Source organism: Eucyclogobius newberryi, unplaced genomic scaffold (assembly GCF_026437365.1).
Source record: "Eucyclogobius newberryi isolate DKJ021-1_F unplaced genomic scaffold, fEucNew1.0.hap1 SCAF_20, whole genome shotgun sequence".
Classification (NCBI taxonomy): domain Eukaryota; kingdom Metazoa; phylum Chordata; class Actinopteri; order Gobiiformes; family Gobiidae; genus Eucyclogobius; species Eucyclogobius newberryi.
In genome coordinates this window covers 15,103,304-15,123,313 of record NW_027315835.1, presented here as the reverse complement: position 1 = coordinate 15,123,313, position 20,010 = coordinate 15,103,304, and the positions used below count along the sequence as shown (strand labels likewise).

At 37.9% G+C, this 20,010-nt stretch overlaps 1 protein-coding gene across 1 annotated transcript; it reads left to right on the top strand.

The window, feature by feature from the left end:
- The first annotated feature begins 17 nt into the window (after positions 1-17).
- LOC140369166 (uncharacterized) lies at positions 18-19,621 on the top strand. Its single transcript, XM_072456430.1, has 21 exons — positions 18-145; positions 593-697; positions 781-834; positions 928-1,008; positions 1,112-1,200; positions 1,271-1,307; positions 1,380-1,498; positions 1,599-4,208; positions 4,284-4,360; positions 6,288-6,411; positions 7,042-7,099; positions 8,423-8,526; positions 8,608-8,768; positions 8,848-8,935; positions 12,274-12,351; positions 12,474-12,514; positions 12,829-12,912; positions 14,397-14,454; positions 16,145-16,218; positions 17,315-17,375; positions 19,403-19,621. The coding sequence occupies exons 2-21, from the start codon at positions 615-617 to the stop codon at positions 19,495-19,497; spliced, it is 4,176 nt and encodes a 1,391-aa protein (XP_072312531.1). The 5' UTR covers positions 18-145; positions 593-614; the 3' UTR covers positions 19,498-19,621.
- Positions 19,622-20,010: the final 389 nt, after the last annotated feature.

The window sequence follows — 20,010 nt, the reverse complement described above, 5'->3', positions numbered from 1 at the left end:
ACTTTGCCCTCCTGACCGCTCGGTGGCGCTGTGCGTTGGTGCCTGACACATCCTCGCGAGACACAGCCGAAGCAGCCTGGAGTTGCGGGAAAACTAAAGCGGGTGGATCCAAAAGGAATAAACTCTAAAAACAGACAAATATAAGGTAAACATTGATACTATTGTCTACAAACTGACAGCCACCGGTGCTTTCTTGAACAGGCAACATTGCGTGCATTTGACATGATGTATTTGAAGTATATTTTATTGTTACGAGGCAAAAATAAGCGACAGCAGTTGTCTAACATGAGTATTGATGAGAGATGAATTTATGGTCAACAATAATGACGAACGGTCTAAGTAACTTAAAGATGCCGACTAAAACATGGTGTCAAGAAGATTCAAGTTTTTATTACCGTTTCTATATGTTCCTGTTAAGTTTTGCTGGTCATAATATGCACCACCATTTTTCTTCAACGTTTCCCCTCAGCTCTTGGGGCGGTGCCATCTCTTCACGCTTTGTTTATCTCGTGTTTGATACATTTGTTGTGGTACCTGCAAATGTTTATGACAATTGTATCACTTTTTATTATGTCGTGTCTTCTATTGACAGTCATATATTGTATAGCTTCAAAATGAAAAGACAAGACGGTCCGAAGGCAGCAGATGTCAAGAAAGGAATTTCTATTCTTTGGGAAACTTTGCAGTGTCCTATATGGTGAGACTCACATCTTTTTATTACCATATCTTTGTACAGTTATACAGGCTTGCTACATTTCTTTATTTTTGGATTTATTATAGTCTGGAATTAATGACCACTCCTGTGTCAACAAAATGTGACCACCAATTCTGCAAGTAAGAATCAATTTAGTCAAACGTTAATTTGTATTCCCACTGACAATTTTTGTATTTATTATTTTACATTTACGATTGTATTGTTTATGTTAGGTTTTGTATGGTGAAACTTTTGGACAACTCCAAACAAAACAGGGCAAGTTGTCCCGTGTGTAAAGCCAGAGTAACTAGAAGGTAAACTATTTGTTTTGGATAATGTTACTACACATAACACTATTGTATTCTATAGTTATTAGTCTATTAGTATATACAATTTTAACACTTACATACACTTTAGGAGCTTGCAGGAAAGTCCTGGTTTCCAAAAACTTGTTGCTGGTTTGCAGGACATGGTACAGGCATATGAATATGATACTGGGACTAACTGTAAGTGTACTATTTATATATTTCCTGAATTTTCCTGTGTTTTCTGGACCTAATTTGTTTTGCTTTTCAGATTTTACTGGACAGATGCTGCCTAAACATCCAGCAGTGTAAGAAATCAAACTTAATTCATTATAATATACTGACTAGTTTCTCTCATCTTAATTGTTTTATCTTTGCAGTGTAACAGATGCTCTTCTTGAGAATGATATTAGGACAAATGAGGAACCAGCAGAACTTGCCAATCTGGAAAATATTTTCAGTGAAGATGTCCCAAAGTTTCAATCCTCAACCATAAAAGGTACAGTTTTAATCTGGACAAAGTATAATGCTTCAGGAAAAGGCAATGTCCAATAATCCAAGTACCACTGCTAGCCTAACGTCTTGTTTTTTTCGTTTAGCCCAAAATGGATTTGCTAGACTCATGGGACTTGAAGACTCAAGCCCATTGACAACAGAGAATGACGGACTGGACAGTGGACTTGGGGGGCCTCCTGCAGCATCAGAGAAAAAACAAAGTGTCACCACAGACATCCTTTCGCTAATAGAAACCGAAGACCAGAGTATTGAAAATGCACAAACCACACTCAAAACTAGAGTCCTTATAAACTCGTCGGATCTTCCACTATTGATACTGGAGGAAGAGAATTGTGAAAACGACAAAGAAGAAGAAAAGGTAGTGAAGGAGGAGGAGGAAGAACATGATGACGATCTTCTTTCTAAAAAGTTATCAAGAAAGAAACACAAAAAAGCTTCTGAACCAGATAAGATACTCAAACGTAGGCAGAAGAAAAGCATGGAAAAGGTTAGAGAGTGGCTTATGAATGTCCCGAATGAGGAGGACATCGAGTTGGACAAATTAGACAAAAATGCACAATGTTTAGACGACTCCGATAGTTTTTCATCTTCTTCAACAATTGATCTCAAGCAGCAAAACTATGAGAGCTTTCTCAATGAGAAGGATGGAAGGACAAAAGCGCTCGAAGATCAGGTGTTTGGTGCCGTGTACAAGAGAGGGAAGAAAAGAAATGCGAAAGAAGTCTCTCCACCACATCATATTTTAACTCTCCTTAACACAAACAATAAAAAGGATCAATTGGGGGAGGACGCAATAAACAGAAGTGACTCTGAAAAGGAGCCTGAACTTATAAATCTTGTAGATGACGACAGTGAATTTTTCAAAGAGCCAGGGCACATGGATACAGAAGTCCACAATAAATCGCTCAACGACAAACAACCGCAGCAAGAGTCGAATCAGTTGCGTGATGTCAACAATGAACACCAAGAAAAAGAAGCTTCTCCCTTGCCTAGAACTGTAACTCGTAAGTTGAGGAGACATTCAAGGAAAAACATGCTTAATGTATTGGAGCAGGTTGACAGTGATCTACAAGAACAGGCCAAGACAGAACCAGAAAATCTTGAGCAGAAGAAAACCAACAAGGGAAAAGGAGGAAGACAATTGAAGTCAACCAAAGCGAAGTCCGGACGAGTCGCAAAGCCTCTTCATTTAATTGAAGTTCAAAAGGGTGAGACCGCTCTAATGAATGAACCAAAATCTAAACTGGAATCGGATCAAGTTCAAGTTCACATCGAGAATTACCCAAGCAGTGAGGACCAAGATGCGGCTATTGTTAAAAGCAACAGGCGAAGCAAGAGACTTCAAAGTTTTGTGGAAGATATTCAAAGTAGTAAAAAGAACCACGTATTTAAGGTTACCAACTCACACAAAGTAAAAGCTACTGAGGAGGTTCAGGCTGTCTTAGCAAACGATAACATGTCTCCAACACGGACAAAGACAAATTGTTGCATTTACGCTGAAGATTTGGGAGGAATAGAAAAAGTGGTCTCTTCTGAGAGTCCAAACATTTTAAAAACAACTCAACCTCAAGAAGTGCCTAGTGAACCAGTTGTTCCCGATTGTCCAAAAACTCCGATCGAAGACGCCGATACTGTTCAAGAAAGTGATATTCAAACTGATCCAAGCAATGTACAGATGGAGTCGAGGAAACGTATGGATGAACCAGAAGAACAAATGGAGGAGGACAAGAGCGACAGTGAGATGGACACAGAGCAACTTCTCAGGAGCTTCAAGGCCACAAAAAGGAAATCATTTAATCTCGAAGCCCCAAATGTTAAAAGAAATTGTAGCTTGGATGAGAGAGAGGCACAGAAACCGGAAAACGTAGATTTTATTTCGAGAACGGTAGAAAGTGAAAAGGCGCCAATCCAGGATGCATTTCACAACCATTCTAAGTCGCTGTTTAGTGACGTGATTCCTCCATCTCCAACACAAGCACAGATCGAAGCACAGTATGAAGAAGATTTTGAAGTATCCGATGTGCCAATGTCTGATATTTGTCTGAAAAGTTTTGCCAGTGACGCTCTTAGTCCTAATAAAGTTTCAAAATTGGAAACGCCAAGTTCTCATCTGTCCGTCATCCCTCAAATAGTCAACTGCAGGCTCCTGTTTACAGCTGGAACTTTGTCTGACAGTGTAGTGCCTGAGAAGCGAACCCCAAAACGCTCCCACATGTCAGAAAGTCAACGTTCCAAAGCTGAAGAGAACAGCCTTTCCTTTTTGAGCCCAACAGCCGCTAAAAATCAGTCTGCCCTCAACTTGTCTCCACGTTTGTTGAATACAGAATACTCTCTAACACCTGACGGCCTTTTAACACGCCCCGTCCCAAATGTGGAGTTGGCACACAGCCACGGAAGCAGCAGCGCCCAGTCATCCATCCAAAATCACACGAGAAGAAGAAGTCGAAGATTGGAGTCTTCACCCGAGCTTGATGACAGCGGATCAAAAGAGGAATTGCCAAGTCTTGCCCAAATCCTAAGGCGTAACAGTAGTAGCCGAGAGAAGAATCAACAGGAAAAAGTAGCAGCTAGTGAAATAAAGAAACGTTTAAGAGATGAGGAAGACCAGACAAGCCGCCCGCCGCCATGTCCCAGTCCAGACTACGTGAACTCGAGTCAAGCGTCTGTCGACTTGTTCGGCACACCAGAAGAATGCAAGTATCCAAACTGTTTTGCTATGTTCCACTAATCAAATGTATGTAATTTAATTGTATTTTTTGCCCCTTTAGCTGGTGATGTTCAGGTGAATAATGCAAGTAACTCAGTGGAGATGTCACAGATGTCAAGTGAAGTTCTGGTAACACAGGTGAATGGCTCTCTTCTTATGCAATGTTGGGCAAAGTTGAAAAAAGTAATAAGACAAGATGAGATATTCCTTTATTGTCCACACATGGGGAATTTTCATTGTTGCAACACGGGTAGATACAGAGGAAAAGGACAGATAACTTATAGGAAGTTTTAATAGAAGAACTCATTTCTTAATAAGGAATGGAGGGGAAAAATAAAGATAAAATAAAAACTGCTAGCGTAAGACAAAATAATACTAATAATAATGGTAAATACAATATCAAGTAATAAAATATAAAGTTGGGGTGTTAGTACAAGTTCACAGAAAATGCACTCAAGTGGAAATGATTAGCCCTTTATTCATATAGGTAGAGAACAGTACTGGAAAATACTACTGCTCTAACAAAAGCTTTGAGGTCTATTTAATTGTTTCCTCCTTTCTCACCAATACATTAGAACCACTTTATAATAAGTACATCTTAATTAGCCTTAAATAAAAGCATGAACAAAGACTTGATTCATAATGAACCAGTGTGTGTATATATACAAGTCGAATACAGCTTTTGTTGATAACAATTTTAATGCTGATTTATTAATTGCATAAATATGGGTGGAGTCTGCAATATCCTCCCGTGTTACAGTTGGCTCTTTGGGTTCTCCAGCTTATTCCCATCGTCCAAACGCATACATGTGTTACGTAAATTGGCCTGAGTGAATGGTTGTCGTGTTAACCTAAGGCCCAAGGTCACTGGGATAGGCTCCAGTCACCTGCGACCTCTAATGGGAACAAGCAGTAGAAGATGAATAAATTAATACATAATGATGTATCAATGATGCCCACATTGTTGTAATTTGATGTTTTGGATCTCATGTCAATTATCTAATCAGAGAAATAGAATTACAACCATCAATTTGTAGAAAATAAACATTCAAAACACAATAAAATACTTGCATAAAAGGAAAGACATGTTTAAAAAAAAAAATACAGTAAGAGAGAAACTATAAATCTTTTGTGGGCCTTTTTCCCTTATCATTTTGTTGATGCACTTCATCCTCTGGCCTGTAGAGGGCAGCTGCCTTATTTCTCTGATGGAGCTGTCAGCTGCTGGATGACAGACTACCCCTCTTAGTGAAAAATGTGGCCCTCAGCAGCTTTTCTAAATTGCGTTTCATTTACGTTCGCGGAGGCGCGGTCGAGGAGATGATTCCCGTTTGCGCCTTCATTCATCTTGGAGCCCGCCTGCTTTTATCTCTCCTTATTTGACTGGAAGATAAGTTTCACGCCCCGGGATTCAGATTGAGTTGGTAATTACTCATTTGTACAGGGAAATCTACCGTTTTCTATTAATTATATATATTTTAAATGTATGCAAACAACCAAAAATCATTCCCTTGTTGATTTGTGAAGTGATGGTCCATTTGCTTTTTTATTTTTATTTTGAAATGTTTATGTATTTGGAAGATTGCATGGGGAAAAACATGTAAAGTATAAAAGCAACATGTTTTGTTCAAAAACAACCTTTGATTATTTTTTTTATTTCTTTGATTTGAAAAAAGGGGAAAAAACAAGGTCAGAGAACATTTTTTCCCCCTGAAATAAAAAAAAACTGATTATCAAGTTTCTGAGATGAATTAGAAAAGTAGTGTTGTGAAATTGGTTCTTTGTATGAGAAAATTCAATTACTCCCTTTCAACAAGTGTGTTTTTTTTCCCCATGACATTTCTCTGGTTCCTGTATAAAGCTCTTTTTTGCAGCCCTTTTCTTTTGTTACTTGATCATTATTACTCACAAAAATGTCTGTACAGACCAGCCATGTTCACCCTTGTTTGGCTTTGGAAATGTTCAGCTTTGCTAATTAAAATATAATAAAATGACTAATATTCTCCTATTCTCTAATTATGTATTCTCTAATTATGTTGTTTTGCCTTCCTCCTGCTTCTTGCAGCAAAAGGTGGAAATGCAGAAGGAGCTGGTGAGGCTGGAGAAGCTGATGGCCCTGGTGTCTGAGGTGCTCCATGAGAAAGAGAATAGTCCAGAAAACAACACAGAGCAAAGCAGCAAGACAAACGGTTTGTAACATTTGAGTCTTGAGTTTAAAATCAAATTATCTTTCCTTTTATAATATGCCCTCCTCTTGCTGAAATGAAGAGGTGTTATTTTCCTCTATACTTGCATCATATTTGCTGACAAGCAATTTGCTAACAAGGATAAAACCTTCTTGCCCTAGAATTTCCAATATTTGTCAGTGAAGATCATTAATGAGCCATTGTGTACATAGAGGAAGAATCTTATAGAATTGTAATGATTTACAAAGCGTGGTTAATTTTGTGTTGATGTTCAAAGTGGCAATAATGAACTGGAAGTTGGAAATTCTCTGGTCACTCTTGCCTTTATGTCTAAAACAAGAATTCAGATGACTCAATTATTGAAATATTCATTAACCAATTTTGGTATTCGAAAAGAAACAATTTGCTGAGAGAAGAGGTTTTATTATTAATTATTGTAAAAAAATTATTCAGGGATTTCTTTTAGGAAAAACATTTTTCAATTCAACATTTTTGAAAAACTCTTTCAGGATGTCCTCAAGAGTTGTCTCAATCTGATTAATCAATTAAAAAAAAACAAATTGGGAGTTGCAGCCCTAAATTGCTTCATTCATTCAATTCTACTTCATAAATGTATTTGCGTTGTTCCGACAGCCCCAGAATCCACAAGACCACAACCATCAAATGAAGAGGCAGGACACAACTCTGAGAAGTAAGAATAAGTCTTTAGCTTTTAACTTTGTACAGCCCTTGTCTATCCAAGAATTTACATATTACTTCGTTCAGCCAGAAAGAGTTACAAACCAATGTATATATAGTACATGTATCTAGTTATTAATTAGCGCCTTGCCTGGATGCTCTGGCTTGTTAATATGCAGTCTTTCACACCAGCACGTAGAAGATATGTATTTAAAAAAAAGACGATTTGTACATTATTTCCAGTCTGCTATTCACAAACCTGAGCTATATTTCTTTAAGTGAAGGAGAAAGTTTGGTCCCCGGATCACATTGGAGGAGGCATCTCGAGAGGACAGGCGGATAATCTCTCTAATGAACCCAGAATGTGCTTATGCCGTGGCAAATAAAAAAAGTCATTACGGGCCGCATCTTGTATGTCATTTAGAGCACTTAGAGAGAAACTTGCGCTGCCATGGTAATTTATCTCCCCACCCTCCTGCCTCGCTAAGTGCAGAGATGAAAACAAAGCAGCGTTGTATTATGGGACACGACGCCGCACTATAAATATGACGGTGATTATTTCATGAATGCGCTGGTGAAATTGGGACGAATGAATTGTGTGACAAGTTCTCATTGCGCTCTTATCGCTCACGGTGCAGGTAATTCAAATGTAGACACAATGAGAGTCGTCTGTGTGAGAGGAGACGGACAAACTTTAGAGAAATGCAGGAAAACGCAGAACAATGTGCAAGAAATATGGCAGTCTGAAGACGATCGCTTTAGAAACGGCTTCAAAATTACTTCGTGGATCTGGTTTCCACTCGGGCGTGCGGTGACTGGTCGGACAGGAAAGCTCGACCAAAACAAGAATCTTGGCCAGTGAGATGTATTATGTTTGATAATAGGGATGTTACAGTGTCAGATTTTAGTGTTGAGATTATTGTGAGAAGAAAGTTACTTCACAATTGAACAATTCTGTCAAAACGATTGACACCATGACCAAACAACAGTGAAATCCAAAATTTTCTTATTTGTTTAAAATAATTACTACTCCTGATGTTTGTGACCAGCTTTATGTAATCAAACTGTCAGAAAAATAACATAAACACATAAACAGTGTAATGGCAATTTTCTTATGACCTGGACAATAACAATTATTGGTTCATTAAATAATATTGAAATCCCTTTTGATAATAAGAATATTCATAGAAGTCCAATTTTCCATCGACTAATTACCAGTACTTAGATTACCGTATGTACTTGCTAACAAGCTATGATTCTTTTTGTTTCGTTCTGAAGCTTTGTAGTTCCATCTCTTGCTGGGTAAACAATGATCATTTAAATGCCCTTTTTCCAGCAATGATCCTCCAAGTTCAGGCCGAAACACCCGGAGGAGAACATCTGAGGTCAAAGCTGCCACAAAGTCCAGTCTAGTAAAACAAGACCTGACTACAGATACTGGTAAAGTTGATTTATTTAACTTTATTAACTAGTTGTGCCCACGTATTTCTCAATAATCACAAATAACTATATTTATTAAAGATCTGGGAACCGCTGCTACCAAGACTGTCGCCACTTCAAGTTTACCAACCCAAAGTCATAAAACTCACGAGTCTCCGTCAGAGGATAAAGAAAACCACCCAAATGACACGAAGAAAACCAAAATGGTGCTGGCGTTGTCGGGTCTGGCGCCCAGTGAACAGGTCCAACTCAGTACTTTTACTACGGCACTTGTGCATGTTGTTGTTTTTAGGACGCTAGAATATCGTGTTTTATTTACAGATATTGGTGAAAAAGTTTGCAAAGAGAATTGGTTCCCGTGTGGTTTCCCAGGTAACGCCAGATGCTACTCACATCATTATGCACACAGGTGAGTTACTGCTTATATTTGTGCTCATTACAAATCCCACCATGTCTGATTATATCCTACTTTGCTTAGATAATTCTATCAAGATTAGGCTGTTCATTATAACAAATTTAGATGTCCTATCAATTGCTACAGAAATGTCACTGGCACAATAACCTTTAAAATGAACAATCCCAGTACTGTATTTTCCGCACTATAAGGCGCACTGGATTATAAAGCGCACTGGATTATAATGTGCATTAAGCGAAACAAAACAGTCAGCTAAATCAGTCAGTTGAACTAATTGGTTATTAATGCAGTATGCGCGTAAAATGTCCAGCTTTTGGCAGTTTCCTCGAGATATTAATGAATACATTTATAAGGGGCACTGGATAATAAGGTGTAAGATTGTTTTTGAGAAAATTAAAGGCTTTTAAGTGCGCCTTATAGTCTGGAAAATACGGTAAACCCTCTTTTAAATGTACAGTATTGTTTAAAAACATGTGATGCAAACAATTAAGTACTTGGTATCTATAATTAGTCATGGAAGTTACTTATTTGACTCTGTGTAGACAAAACTTCACAAATGCTAAGAAAAGCTACATATAAAATATTTTTCCAGCTATTATTTGTCAAACAATAAGTTGCTTTAGTACTTCTTTTGACCGGTTTAGTCAAGAGTTTGGTTCGCTTTGTACCCGCCCACTCCATCTCCTATTGGTCAGTGTTTGTTCGGTTCTGGGTGAGTGACAGGCGGATTTATCCAATCTGTGAAGCGTGAACTTTCAGAAGTGTGTAAGGTCAGGAAAAAATATTCAGATTATGAATATGATTATTAATAAGAAAAAATAAATAGGTATTATTTCAAGTATATTCCCAACAATGTACCTCATTTTCCAGTTGAGGTGTGAATGGTTCCAGCTTGTTTTGAGTGACTTCTGAAGCGCTCCTGTTTCTCCCACACACTCAGCCCTCATTCATTTGCTTGTTGCTAATTATCCTCTGATAGATTATTTTTAATTTCAAAGCTCGTCTTGTCAAAGCCCTATATTAACATCATCAGCTGAAGAAGACGTCTGTTTTTAATGTCAGCCGTTACCTAGGCAACGAGAAGCTGAAAACGCACAGGTCTTGAGTCATAAGACACGGCTATCATTATTATAGATATTTATGTCGAATGAATTTATTGTTAAATTAGTATTTTGGATCTAGATTTTAGATGCATTTTTGTTCCTAATTATACCCATTGTGCGTACATAATTCATGCTACTTATTTACATGACTGTATTGGGAAGGCGAAGAGCTGTGAGAGACAATAATAGAATATTACGACCCATAATGAGACTAGCGGATAAATGGAGGCCAAGCACTTTCGCTCCTCCCTTAGGGCACGGCCACTTTAGCTCAGTGCAGTATAATATCTAACTTCTCAGGCCAGTACCTTCAGATTGAAAATTACTTTGGATGGCAGACCTCTGAAACGTGTATTGGTTAGACTGAGGGTTATTCTGGCACGCAGCACTTTAACAAGCTCTTATCAATCTCTATTAATAAAATCTACCTGCCCAACGACAGGGCTGTGGAACTTGTTGTTAGGCAACAATGAATGCCAAATGTTTAATTACACAGTGTTGATTAATGTAATGTAATCCTATTTGTGAGATAAGAAGCTGTTGTAATGAAATTGAGTTTTACAGTTCTTCCAGTAAGTATTTAACTTTTTCCACATTTTGCTACGTTACAACATGATTACAAAAATGTCAAAGAAGTTTGTTTGAATTATTAGCAAACATATTCAAAATGGAAAGGCAAGGCATGTTTATTTTAGAGTACAATTTGTACACAATTCAAAGCGCTTCACACAACAGGAAAAAATGCATTAAAATCTCAAAATAGTTAAAGACATAAAAGATGAGAGTGCAAATAAAATCCTTTCAGTCACATGCACACCTAAACAAAATAGTTTTAGCTTCGATTTGAACATTGTCAGAGTAGAGGCCTGTCTCACATCTTCAGGAAGACTGTTCTAGATTTTAGCTGCATAAAACTGAAACGCGGATTCCTCATGTTTAATCCTGACTCAAAAAAAGCACTTGTACCTCTCATTCTCCATAAAGTTGGATTATGAGTGTCTGTTCACAGCCATTTACAGATCTCTCCAGAGATTTTCAATTGAGTTCAAGTCTGGGCTCTGGCCACTCAAGGACATTCACAGAATCGTCCTGTTTGTGCTCTTGTTGGAAGATGAACTTTTGATTGCTATTCAAGCCAAAGAGTTCAGTTTTGTTGCTCATGTCTGAGAGTTACCCCGCTCTATGAAGAGTGTTGATGGTTGCAAACTTTTTCCAATTACACCAACAACACATCTCAAAACAAAAGATTTGTCTTCTGTAACATCCCCAAAGACTCTGTTTGTTGCCAGAGATGGATTACTGTGGTCAGGAGGGACCAATGGACTTGTAGAAATCACTCTAGACTGAGTGAGGAGCTGGTTAATGCTGGTTTACACATTATTTTGGGGAAATGACACTGGCTGGACTGGACTGGACAGTGTGGGCCATTGATTCTGTTTAGAGAATCAGAAGGGACTGAATAACTTGAAAATGTCTTTTATTTTGCAGCAGTGTGTTATGTGTGTGTGGTGCTGCCGAACAGTTAACGAGAACAATTTGCAACAGTTTAAGAGGGACGTCTAGAAATGTGGAATAAATATGCAGAATTTTAACAACCTTCTTTCTCGTTGTCATTGTGTATTGATTGATGTAATCAATTTTGGAATAAGGCGGTAACATAGGAAAATGTGGAAAAAGTGAATGAACTGTATATTATTCAGTGTGTTTTACCACTAGGTCTTGACTATGATCCATTAAATAGAGATGGTCTTTGTTATTGCCAATGTATGTTTCAGTGTATGGCTATTAATTATTTTTGACATTAATTAATTGATTAATTGATTGATTGATAATTTACAAACGCAATATATATAGCTTTGTGCTGCAGTTTTACAAACTAATATTGGAAACCTTTAGTTCTGTTTTCAAAAACAGTTTTAAATACTGTACATTGATTATCACAGTATTGTCATATCTGTATTGAGAGCCTTGTATTGAATAATGAGTTCCCTGAGATTGCCATCCCTTCAGAATAAACCATTTGTTTCTGGGAATTTAAGTAAGTATTATGCTTCTTTAATACTGTTTTTAAACTACAGGATAATCAACATAAAACAAAAACTTTTCTATCATACACTATTCCACTAACATTTCACCTTTTGTTTCTAGGCATATTTTTGTTTGTAAAATTAAAAACCTCTCAAAACATATTGTATATTGTTCAATAATAAGTGGATCTTTCACTTGCAGGCGAGCAGCTGGTTTGTGAGCGCACACTAAAATACTTCCTCGGCATCGCAGGACGAAAGTGGGTCGTAAGCTTTCAGTGTAAGTCTCTTTTACTCTCAACTCTTTGTTACTGAATAATCAACATAATGGATTTCAAGTGACATAATTTGCTAACATCTTTTTGATTTCCATAAAAATCTGGAAATGTTCCGCGTCCACAGGGGTTTCTGAGTGCTTCAAACAAAAGAAGCTCCTGGATGAGGTCTGTACTTTTTAAATGTTATTATTATAGTCTGAATACATTTCTCAGTGTTATGATGTGAACTAAGGGACTATAATGAATCCTCTAGGATGTGTGTTGTGATACCTCCATGCATTATTTCTAATCCTGTTGCTGTAACTACCACAGCATCTGGCACGGAGCACGGATCAACATTTACAAAGTCTCGTCATTAATTTAAAACATGAAACTACAGCCACCTGCTATTTATGATCAACTCTAAAAATGACTTTGACCTTGTTACATGTCTTGGTAACACAATAGAAACTAATGTCCACGTCTCCTTTTTGAAACAGAGCCTTTTTGAAGTAAAGGGTGACGTAGTGAACGGTCACAACCACCAGGGGCCCATGAGAGCACGGAACACGCGTGACGACGACGTAGGTTTTGGTTGATTACATGCACAATGATGTCATCTGTTTCTTCTGTCAACGCACAGACACAAATTATTATTGGTATTTATTCATGCTTTGATCCTGGAAAATGATTCAAAACACAATATTATCAACATCGATCAAGTATCATCAAATATTTAGTATGGACTAGTTGAAAGAGCCAAATTTGTTTTTCCCCAGTGCAGATACTATATTGTAAATTGGCCTCTGAAAAATGTTAAAAGCACTTATAAACTCATCACAACGAATAATTTGAATGCTACGAAAGGGAGAAATAATTCTCGACCGCTGCAAACAGTTTTCCTTTTTTATGGCCGTAAAAATCTAGTACAGTGTCTTTTTAATAGTGAACCGAAGCCTACAGCAACTGCAGAGACATGTTTTAATAATTGCTTGCACACCCAAACCAGGAACTTGTAGATTCATGCCAAACCGTGGTCCAAAACCTTAGTTGATATATGTCAAAAGAAACAAAAACCTTCAATAGTTATTAAAATATGCTGTGAAGAGAAGCAAAGAAGAGAAGAGACTGGCCACGTTATTAACTAGGTAATCGTTGAACATCCTTTGTCAAATCCAAACCAAATGAATGTATTGTTTCAAACTTGCATTGAACTGTAATGTAACAGTTGGTGAAACAAAATGGAAGCATCTCTGTCCCTGCTGTTCTCAGACAACCATATGTTGCTGAAAGATGCATAACTAAAAATATCAAATGTTAAATGTATAAAATCCTTAAAAATTCAACTATACATGCTCATTAAAATGATCCATAAAAGAACAGGACCCCAAAAAAATAGTTGAAGTTGCAGTTTCTGGGTGTTGCACCAGCCCATTAGGCCCAAGACCCTTTGTCAAAATGTGAGGGGGATTTAGCTCATGGTGCACAGCAGGCCGGGTGGCTGGGTGTCATGTCTGTCTTTGAAGAACCACTGCTAATTGAATTTACTGCTAATTTCAGGCCCATTTAAAAGACCAGAGAACAGTTTGGCGTTTTATATGTGATTTCTGCTTTAAATAAAACCAAAGAGACGTTTAAATTAAAACAGGGGTTCCCAGAAAACGAATAAGGATTTGTTTGCTTTTTATCATCCAGTAGCATCTAATACCTTGTTGAAGGACGGTTTGTGTTGTCTAAATTAAAATCTGTAACAGAAACATTTGATTTGGCAAAACACCACTGGCTAATGTTCTTTTATGAGAAAAAGGGAGATATCTTAGTTATATTTTAGCATCACTGGTTTGGGTGTCTCTCCAAATCTAGTAAACAAGGTGTCCTTGTCAGCTGCTTAGGAATCCACAAATCAAATATGTTTTAAATTAGCCTGTGTGTGTGTGTGTGTGTGTGTGTGTGTGTGTGTGTGTGTGTGTGTGTGTGTGTGTGTGTGTGGGGGGGGGGGGGGGGGGGTGGGGGGGGGGTGGTGTGTGTCCCCCCATTTCAAAACATATTATTCCTGTCTTTGTTTTAGCTGCTGATGAAAGGATACAGGATCTGCTTTCAAGGGCCTTTTATGGACATGACCACAGGTAACTCATTTAACGTAAAGGGAACAATTATCCACGCTGTCTCTAAATCAACCCAGCACATTTTAGACACTTGTAATTGCTTTGATCTTCACTTTTCCTCTGCTGTTCACATGCTAATTATACTTTTCTTTTTCAAGCAGTCTTTTTGAGAGTTCTGCCACCACCAAATCAAATGTATAATCAAACTATGAATTACACGTTTTGGTTGTCATTTGTGGAAAAGTAGAACTACCTATCTCTTACTTTACTGAAAAGTGACTAAAACGTTCTGAATTTTCTTTTTTACACATATCCTGGATGCTAAAATAATTGTAATAGTCAGTTGTCAGCTCAAATCAAGTAAAATTTAAATAGTTTTCTTCAACGTAGTCAAAAATCAAGCAATAGATTCATATAATATAAAAAGAAAAAATACAGATTATATAAATAGCAGCAATAACTGACATGTTACTTTAGTGACAGTGGTTTGAAAAAAAATACTTTTCAGAAGCTTTTTTCCATGCGTTTGTCTCCAGTAGATTAGACTACTGTAACGGCCTGCTCACTGGCCTCTCCACACGAGCTGTAAAACAGCTGCAGTACATCCAGAACGCTGCTGCTCGGGTCCTGACTAGAACCAGGAAGTACCATCACATTAGTCCTGTTCTCAGGTCTCTGTACTGGCTCCTGTGGCTCAAGAGAATAGACTTTAAAGCAGCTCTGCTTGTGGACCAGTCTCTCCATGGCCTAGCACCAAAGTACATATTGGACATGTTGGTGCCATATGAACCATCTCGAACTCTGAGGACCTCAGGGACCGGCCTCCTGCTGGTGCCAGAGTCAGGACTAAACATGAGGAATCTGAGTTTCAGTTCATTGGGGCAAAGGTCTGGAATAGCCTACCCCGGCTCTGTTTAAATCAAAGCTAAAGACTATTTTGTTTAGCTGTGCATATAAGAAACTTTTACCTGTTTTTTAATATTTTGAATACCATTTTAATGTGTTTTAATGTATTTATTATGACTTACACTGTATTGTGTTTGTGTTTTTAAATGTTTGCACTTAGTACAAATTGTGCTCTTTAAATAGAATTTGATTGATTTGATTGATTTATGTATACTCACATTTGTAGTTTTGATTTAGGATAAATATTGTGGCTTCCCACTGTACTGTAGCTGAATGGACAGTCAGATCCTGGGTGAAGGTCTCCAGGGTCACATTACTTTAAGAGCTACGAGCAGCAGTTCTTTCGTTTCCGTTGCTCCCTAAAGTGCTCCTGCTGCACCTTCTCGCTGCCACGCGGATCGATGACGCTTTGCTAATGGCTCAACATCTGCTCGCCTTTCTTGAAAGACTTCCCATCTACATGACAGAAACATACGGTCCAAAAGACATCTGTCAAGCAATATTACATACGACATGTATGAATCTAACTGTCTTTCAGCTTATTCACAAAATTTGACTAAATATGAGGCAGTTGAACTTCAAGCGCAATCAAAAATGGCTCCAAATATATATTAATTTGACCACATTGATTTAAGCGCAGACTGAAATATCGACATGTTTTTTTCCCGTCTGATAAAAGCAAGACTGACTAGTGTCTTCTCCAAACTTCTCAGGGTAAAGACGTTTGAAGTCAAGAGCATTTCATTCTGGCCTGTTCATGTTTGCCAAATCTCATATTAACATGTTTTTTTATGTGTGCGTGCAGAAGAGATGGAGTGGATGGTGGAGCTGTGCGGAGCGACTGTAGTGAAAGACCCATCTGTCCTGGATGGCAAACAGGTAAAGGTGCCAAAATATATATTATATCTAAATTATTATAATGATACTGCTGTGTGGATGCATCTCATCATCGTAAGCGCAGTCGCAAACAGGAACAGTATGTGTTCATATCTGTTAAGTGTTTGTTTTGTGCGATAGGTTGTGTTTTTCCTTTAGTAGTGGTTACAAAATAGTGGGTTTGGGCACAAAGTTTGAAATGTGATTAAAAAGTTGGTTACAAAAAAAAAGGTTTTCATAATCACCAACATCACATGATCTCTCTGGGTGGAGTCTGTATGTTCTCCCCGTGTTACCGTGGGTTCTCTCCGGGTTCTCCGGCTCCTCCCACCGTCCAAAGACATGCATGTGTGAGGCAAAATTGGTAACTAAATTGGCCCTAGTGAATGAATGTGAGAGTGAAGTGAGAGTGAATGGTTATCTGTGTGTCTATGTCTATGTGTTGGCCCTGCGACAAGTTGGCCCCGCCTAAGGCCCAAAGTCACTGGAATAGGCTCTAGTCACCCGCGACCCCGAAAGGGAACAAGTGGTAGAAAATAAATAATTTGAATAATCCTATTAATAGTCCTATTTCTATCCAACTTAATGTCTGAATCACTAGAAAAAGGTGTGAATGGATTATTAAGCTTATTAATGGTGCATTGACGCTAAAATATTGATTCTGGTTGGAATCACCATTTGAAATTAATTGTTTATATTTTAGTTTATTTACACATATATTTAATTATAAATCACATTTTTAAATCTGGAAAAATAATGAGCTACTTTCATATTGTAGAGCTCTGCAGTGCCTTTTAATACAAAACTTGTGGAATCGGTATTGCATTACTTACAAAAATATTACTTATTGAAACAACATCCCTGATATTGACCATCTCTAGTACCTAAAGAACCGCCTGATGTGGACTCACAACGCTTGTCTCACTTATGGTTAGGACTTATCTTGTTACCAGGCCATGAATATGTGACACCACAAATGTGACATTCATTATTTATGCCAGGTAGAAAACTGACTAACATAATAATCCCCTCTTCACAAACTACAAAGGCTGAAAAAAAACAATCAGGACTGAAATTCTTTTATCCCTTTTGTTTTCAGAAATCCCGTCAGCTGGTCGTCGTGCAGAGTGGATCAGATATTTCTGCGTCAAAATACAACAGTAAGTCTTACTACATCAATTTTATTTTATTCACCTTACACCTCTTTCTGTATATGGTTTTGGAAAACGGGTTCAAAAATACAAAATACCTAATCTGTTAAGGCCAACCTTTTTTCACCCACCAATGATACTTTTCAAATTCAAAAAGAGTATACTTGGTCCAAAATACATGTTATACACCACTTGAAAGGTAGTTTCAGTGGCTAATTAGCATATGAACTATCTGCCCCATGGTGCACTGCTTCGCCTGCGCCCCCTGGAGGCCTAACCTGGGAGAGGGAGCGCTGTATGATTTTGTGTCAAATCCTAACACTGGATTATTCAACAGAAAACAATTCCAATGTTAAAGCTAATGAGCAAGTTAGCTTGTTGGGCCCTATTCATAATGCAAAGCCAGAAATAGATGAAGAGGAATTTATCAAAGAAATCCATGCTTATATTGTTGGAATAATTGTTTTTTGCTCATTTTATCATACATTGCTTTTTTTTTTACTTTTAAAAGTTTTTTTAAGTTTTAGGAGTTTTTTGGTTGTGCTTGAGTGAAAATATGTTTGTGTATTCTTGAAATCTGGATTTTTTTTTTTGGGGGGGGGGGACAAAACTACCTCCCAAACCCATGATTGAACACCCGTAACCTGAATAAAGGCCAGCTAGGAATAGTTTGAATGTTTTGGGGGGTTTTGTACTAATTTTAAACATGTATTAACTTGTATAGCTATTTTGGTTGGCACTGTAGCATGAAATGAATGCAATGAATGTTTTGTGAAAAAAGTAAGCTTTCCAACAATACGTAGCATGTCCTGCGGCTCAAAAACATATTTTTCTATTGGAATGAAAGGGAGCTGAACCTCAAACTCTCCTTGAACAATTACGTACACTTATCAAGCAAAAGAATAATAAATAATCGAGTTGAGATTTGATTAAGGCCGAATTCACCAGCGAGGCCGTTTGCGCCGGTGGTTTATCTAACACAAGCTGAAGGATGAATCAGAATCCTTGGCCAACTGTTTCTGGTCACTAGGCTTGTGTCGGCCGCGTGTGCACCTGTGGGCCCATTAGTGCACTGACTCAACGTCGCGCCACCGTTCTCTGGAGCCAAGCGGAGAGAGAGAGATGGAGCGCGCGTGCGGAAATGGCAACCGCTGCCAGCTTCGATAAGACAGGCTTCCTCAACGTCAGCGCCGCCAGGAAAAGCAAGTGTGAGAAAAATGAGAGACACAGCCACCAGAAATGTCAGCTCGGCATCAGGGGCGACAGTTTCTGAACAAGCGGGCCAACGATTTAAGTTATTTGCCGCTTGTGGGCACTAACCGTTTAAACAAGTGGTCTCAGGGCTGCCTAATTTGCACTGCTGAATATTTGACACATCTTTCATCTGCTCTTTTGGTGCTTGTTGCTCAGATAATGCGACAGGCTTCACAAATGCTCTTCCGTCGTGTTATTTCCGTGCTCTGAGCGTGATAGCACTTCCTTTGTCTTGTCACGTAGCGCGGGTCACGCGCGGTGCAATTCAAACGTTAACACGCAACAGTCTGGAAGCGTCTCATTATTGAGGTCAGTTACTGCGTCACTTCTAGACTGGGGAGGTATAAATCCCTTCGTTACTTATGAAATTGGTCTGTAACCCACAACAAATCTGATCCAGTTTTAAATTGTTGATGTGTACTTTTGTTTATCTCGTTCAAGTAGTGTTAAGTCTGATCTGTTGTATGTTTTGTGTGTTACTGACTCTTAAATGATTTGTATCTAACAGTTTAAAGGCTTTGTAGGTTTAAAAGGTTTACAATATGATATAAAATCAACTTTATTGATAAATCAACTTTGTTCTAAAGGTAATTTGAATTTCACAACAAAAAAACTCCCATTTAATTGATTTTGTAACACTTTTATTTATTTATTTTAAATGAGATGGAGGCAAAAACAAAGTTAACCATCATTAATGTATAGCATTTTTAAGCACACTAATGAAATGTTTACGAGTCATTTTTGATTGTAAATTAAGTAATAAGTCTGTTTTTCTCCCGTAGGTCTCTCCAGAGTGGCTACAGTGGTGACTCGTGGTTGGCTGTTGGATTCAGTATCGGCGTACACGATACAAAACTGTAAAAACTACTCAATTTAATCCAAAATGCTATAATCTAATCACCATCTACTGTCATGCCCCAACAATGCTGTTTTTAATGTCTTAAACCTGATTTTCCTCGGCCCTGTCCGGTGTACTTCTTATATACGTATATAAAGTTGAATTAAGAAAAAAGACTGGCATTTTGTTTATTCAGCTACACAGTTTATTATAGGACACTTTTCATTAAATGGCAGTTTTTAAATCACAGTGGAAATATGTTCATCCAGTGGTCTGCAATAGTATTCGTATCCCTGGAACTTTTCCACATTTTTCCACGTCACAACCACAAACTTAAATGAAATAAATTGTATTGTAATTTTTGGTGAAACGGCAACACAAAGCGACACAATTGTGAAATGGAAGGAAAATTATAGATGATGTCCTATTTTTTTGCAGCGTGCAAAGTATTGCTGCAATTACAGCTGAAAGTCTTTTGCTTTGTGTTTGTACCAGCTTTGCACACCTACAGACTGAACTCTTTGCCCATTATTCTTTATAAAACAGCTCAAG

What these genes read in the sequence shown, in the direction of transcription:
- LOC140369166 (XM_072456430.1), top strand. Translation starts at nt 615, where the DNA reads ATGAAAAGACAAGACGGTCCGAAGGCAGCAGATGTCAAGAAAGGAATT. An exon ending in ATATGATACTGGGACTAACT is followed by an intron (nt 1,201 to 1,270) that starts GTAAGTGTACTA and finishes TTTGCTTTTCAG; the next exon opens with ATTTTACTGGACAGATGCTG. An exon ending in GTTCGGCACACCAGAAGAAT is followed by an intron (nt 4,209 to 4,283) that starts GCAAGTATCCAA and finishes TTGCCCCTTTAG; the next exon opens with CTGGTGATGTTCAGGTGAAT.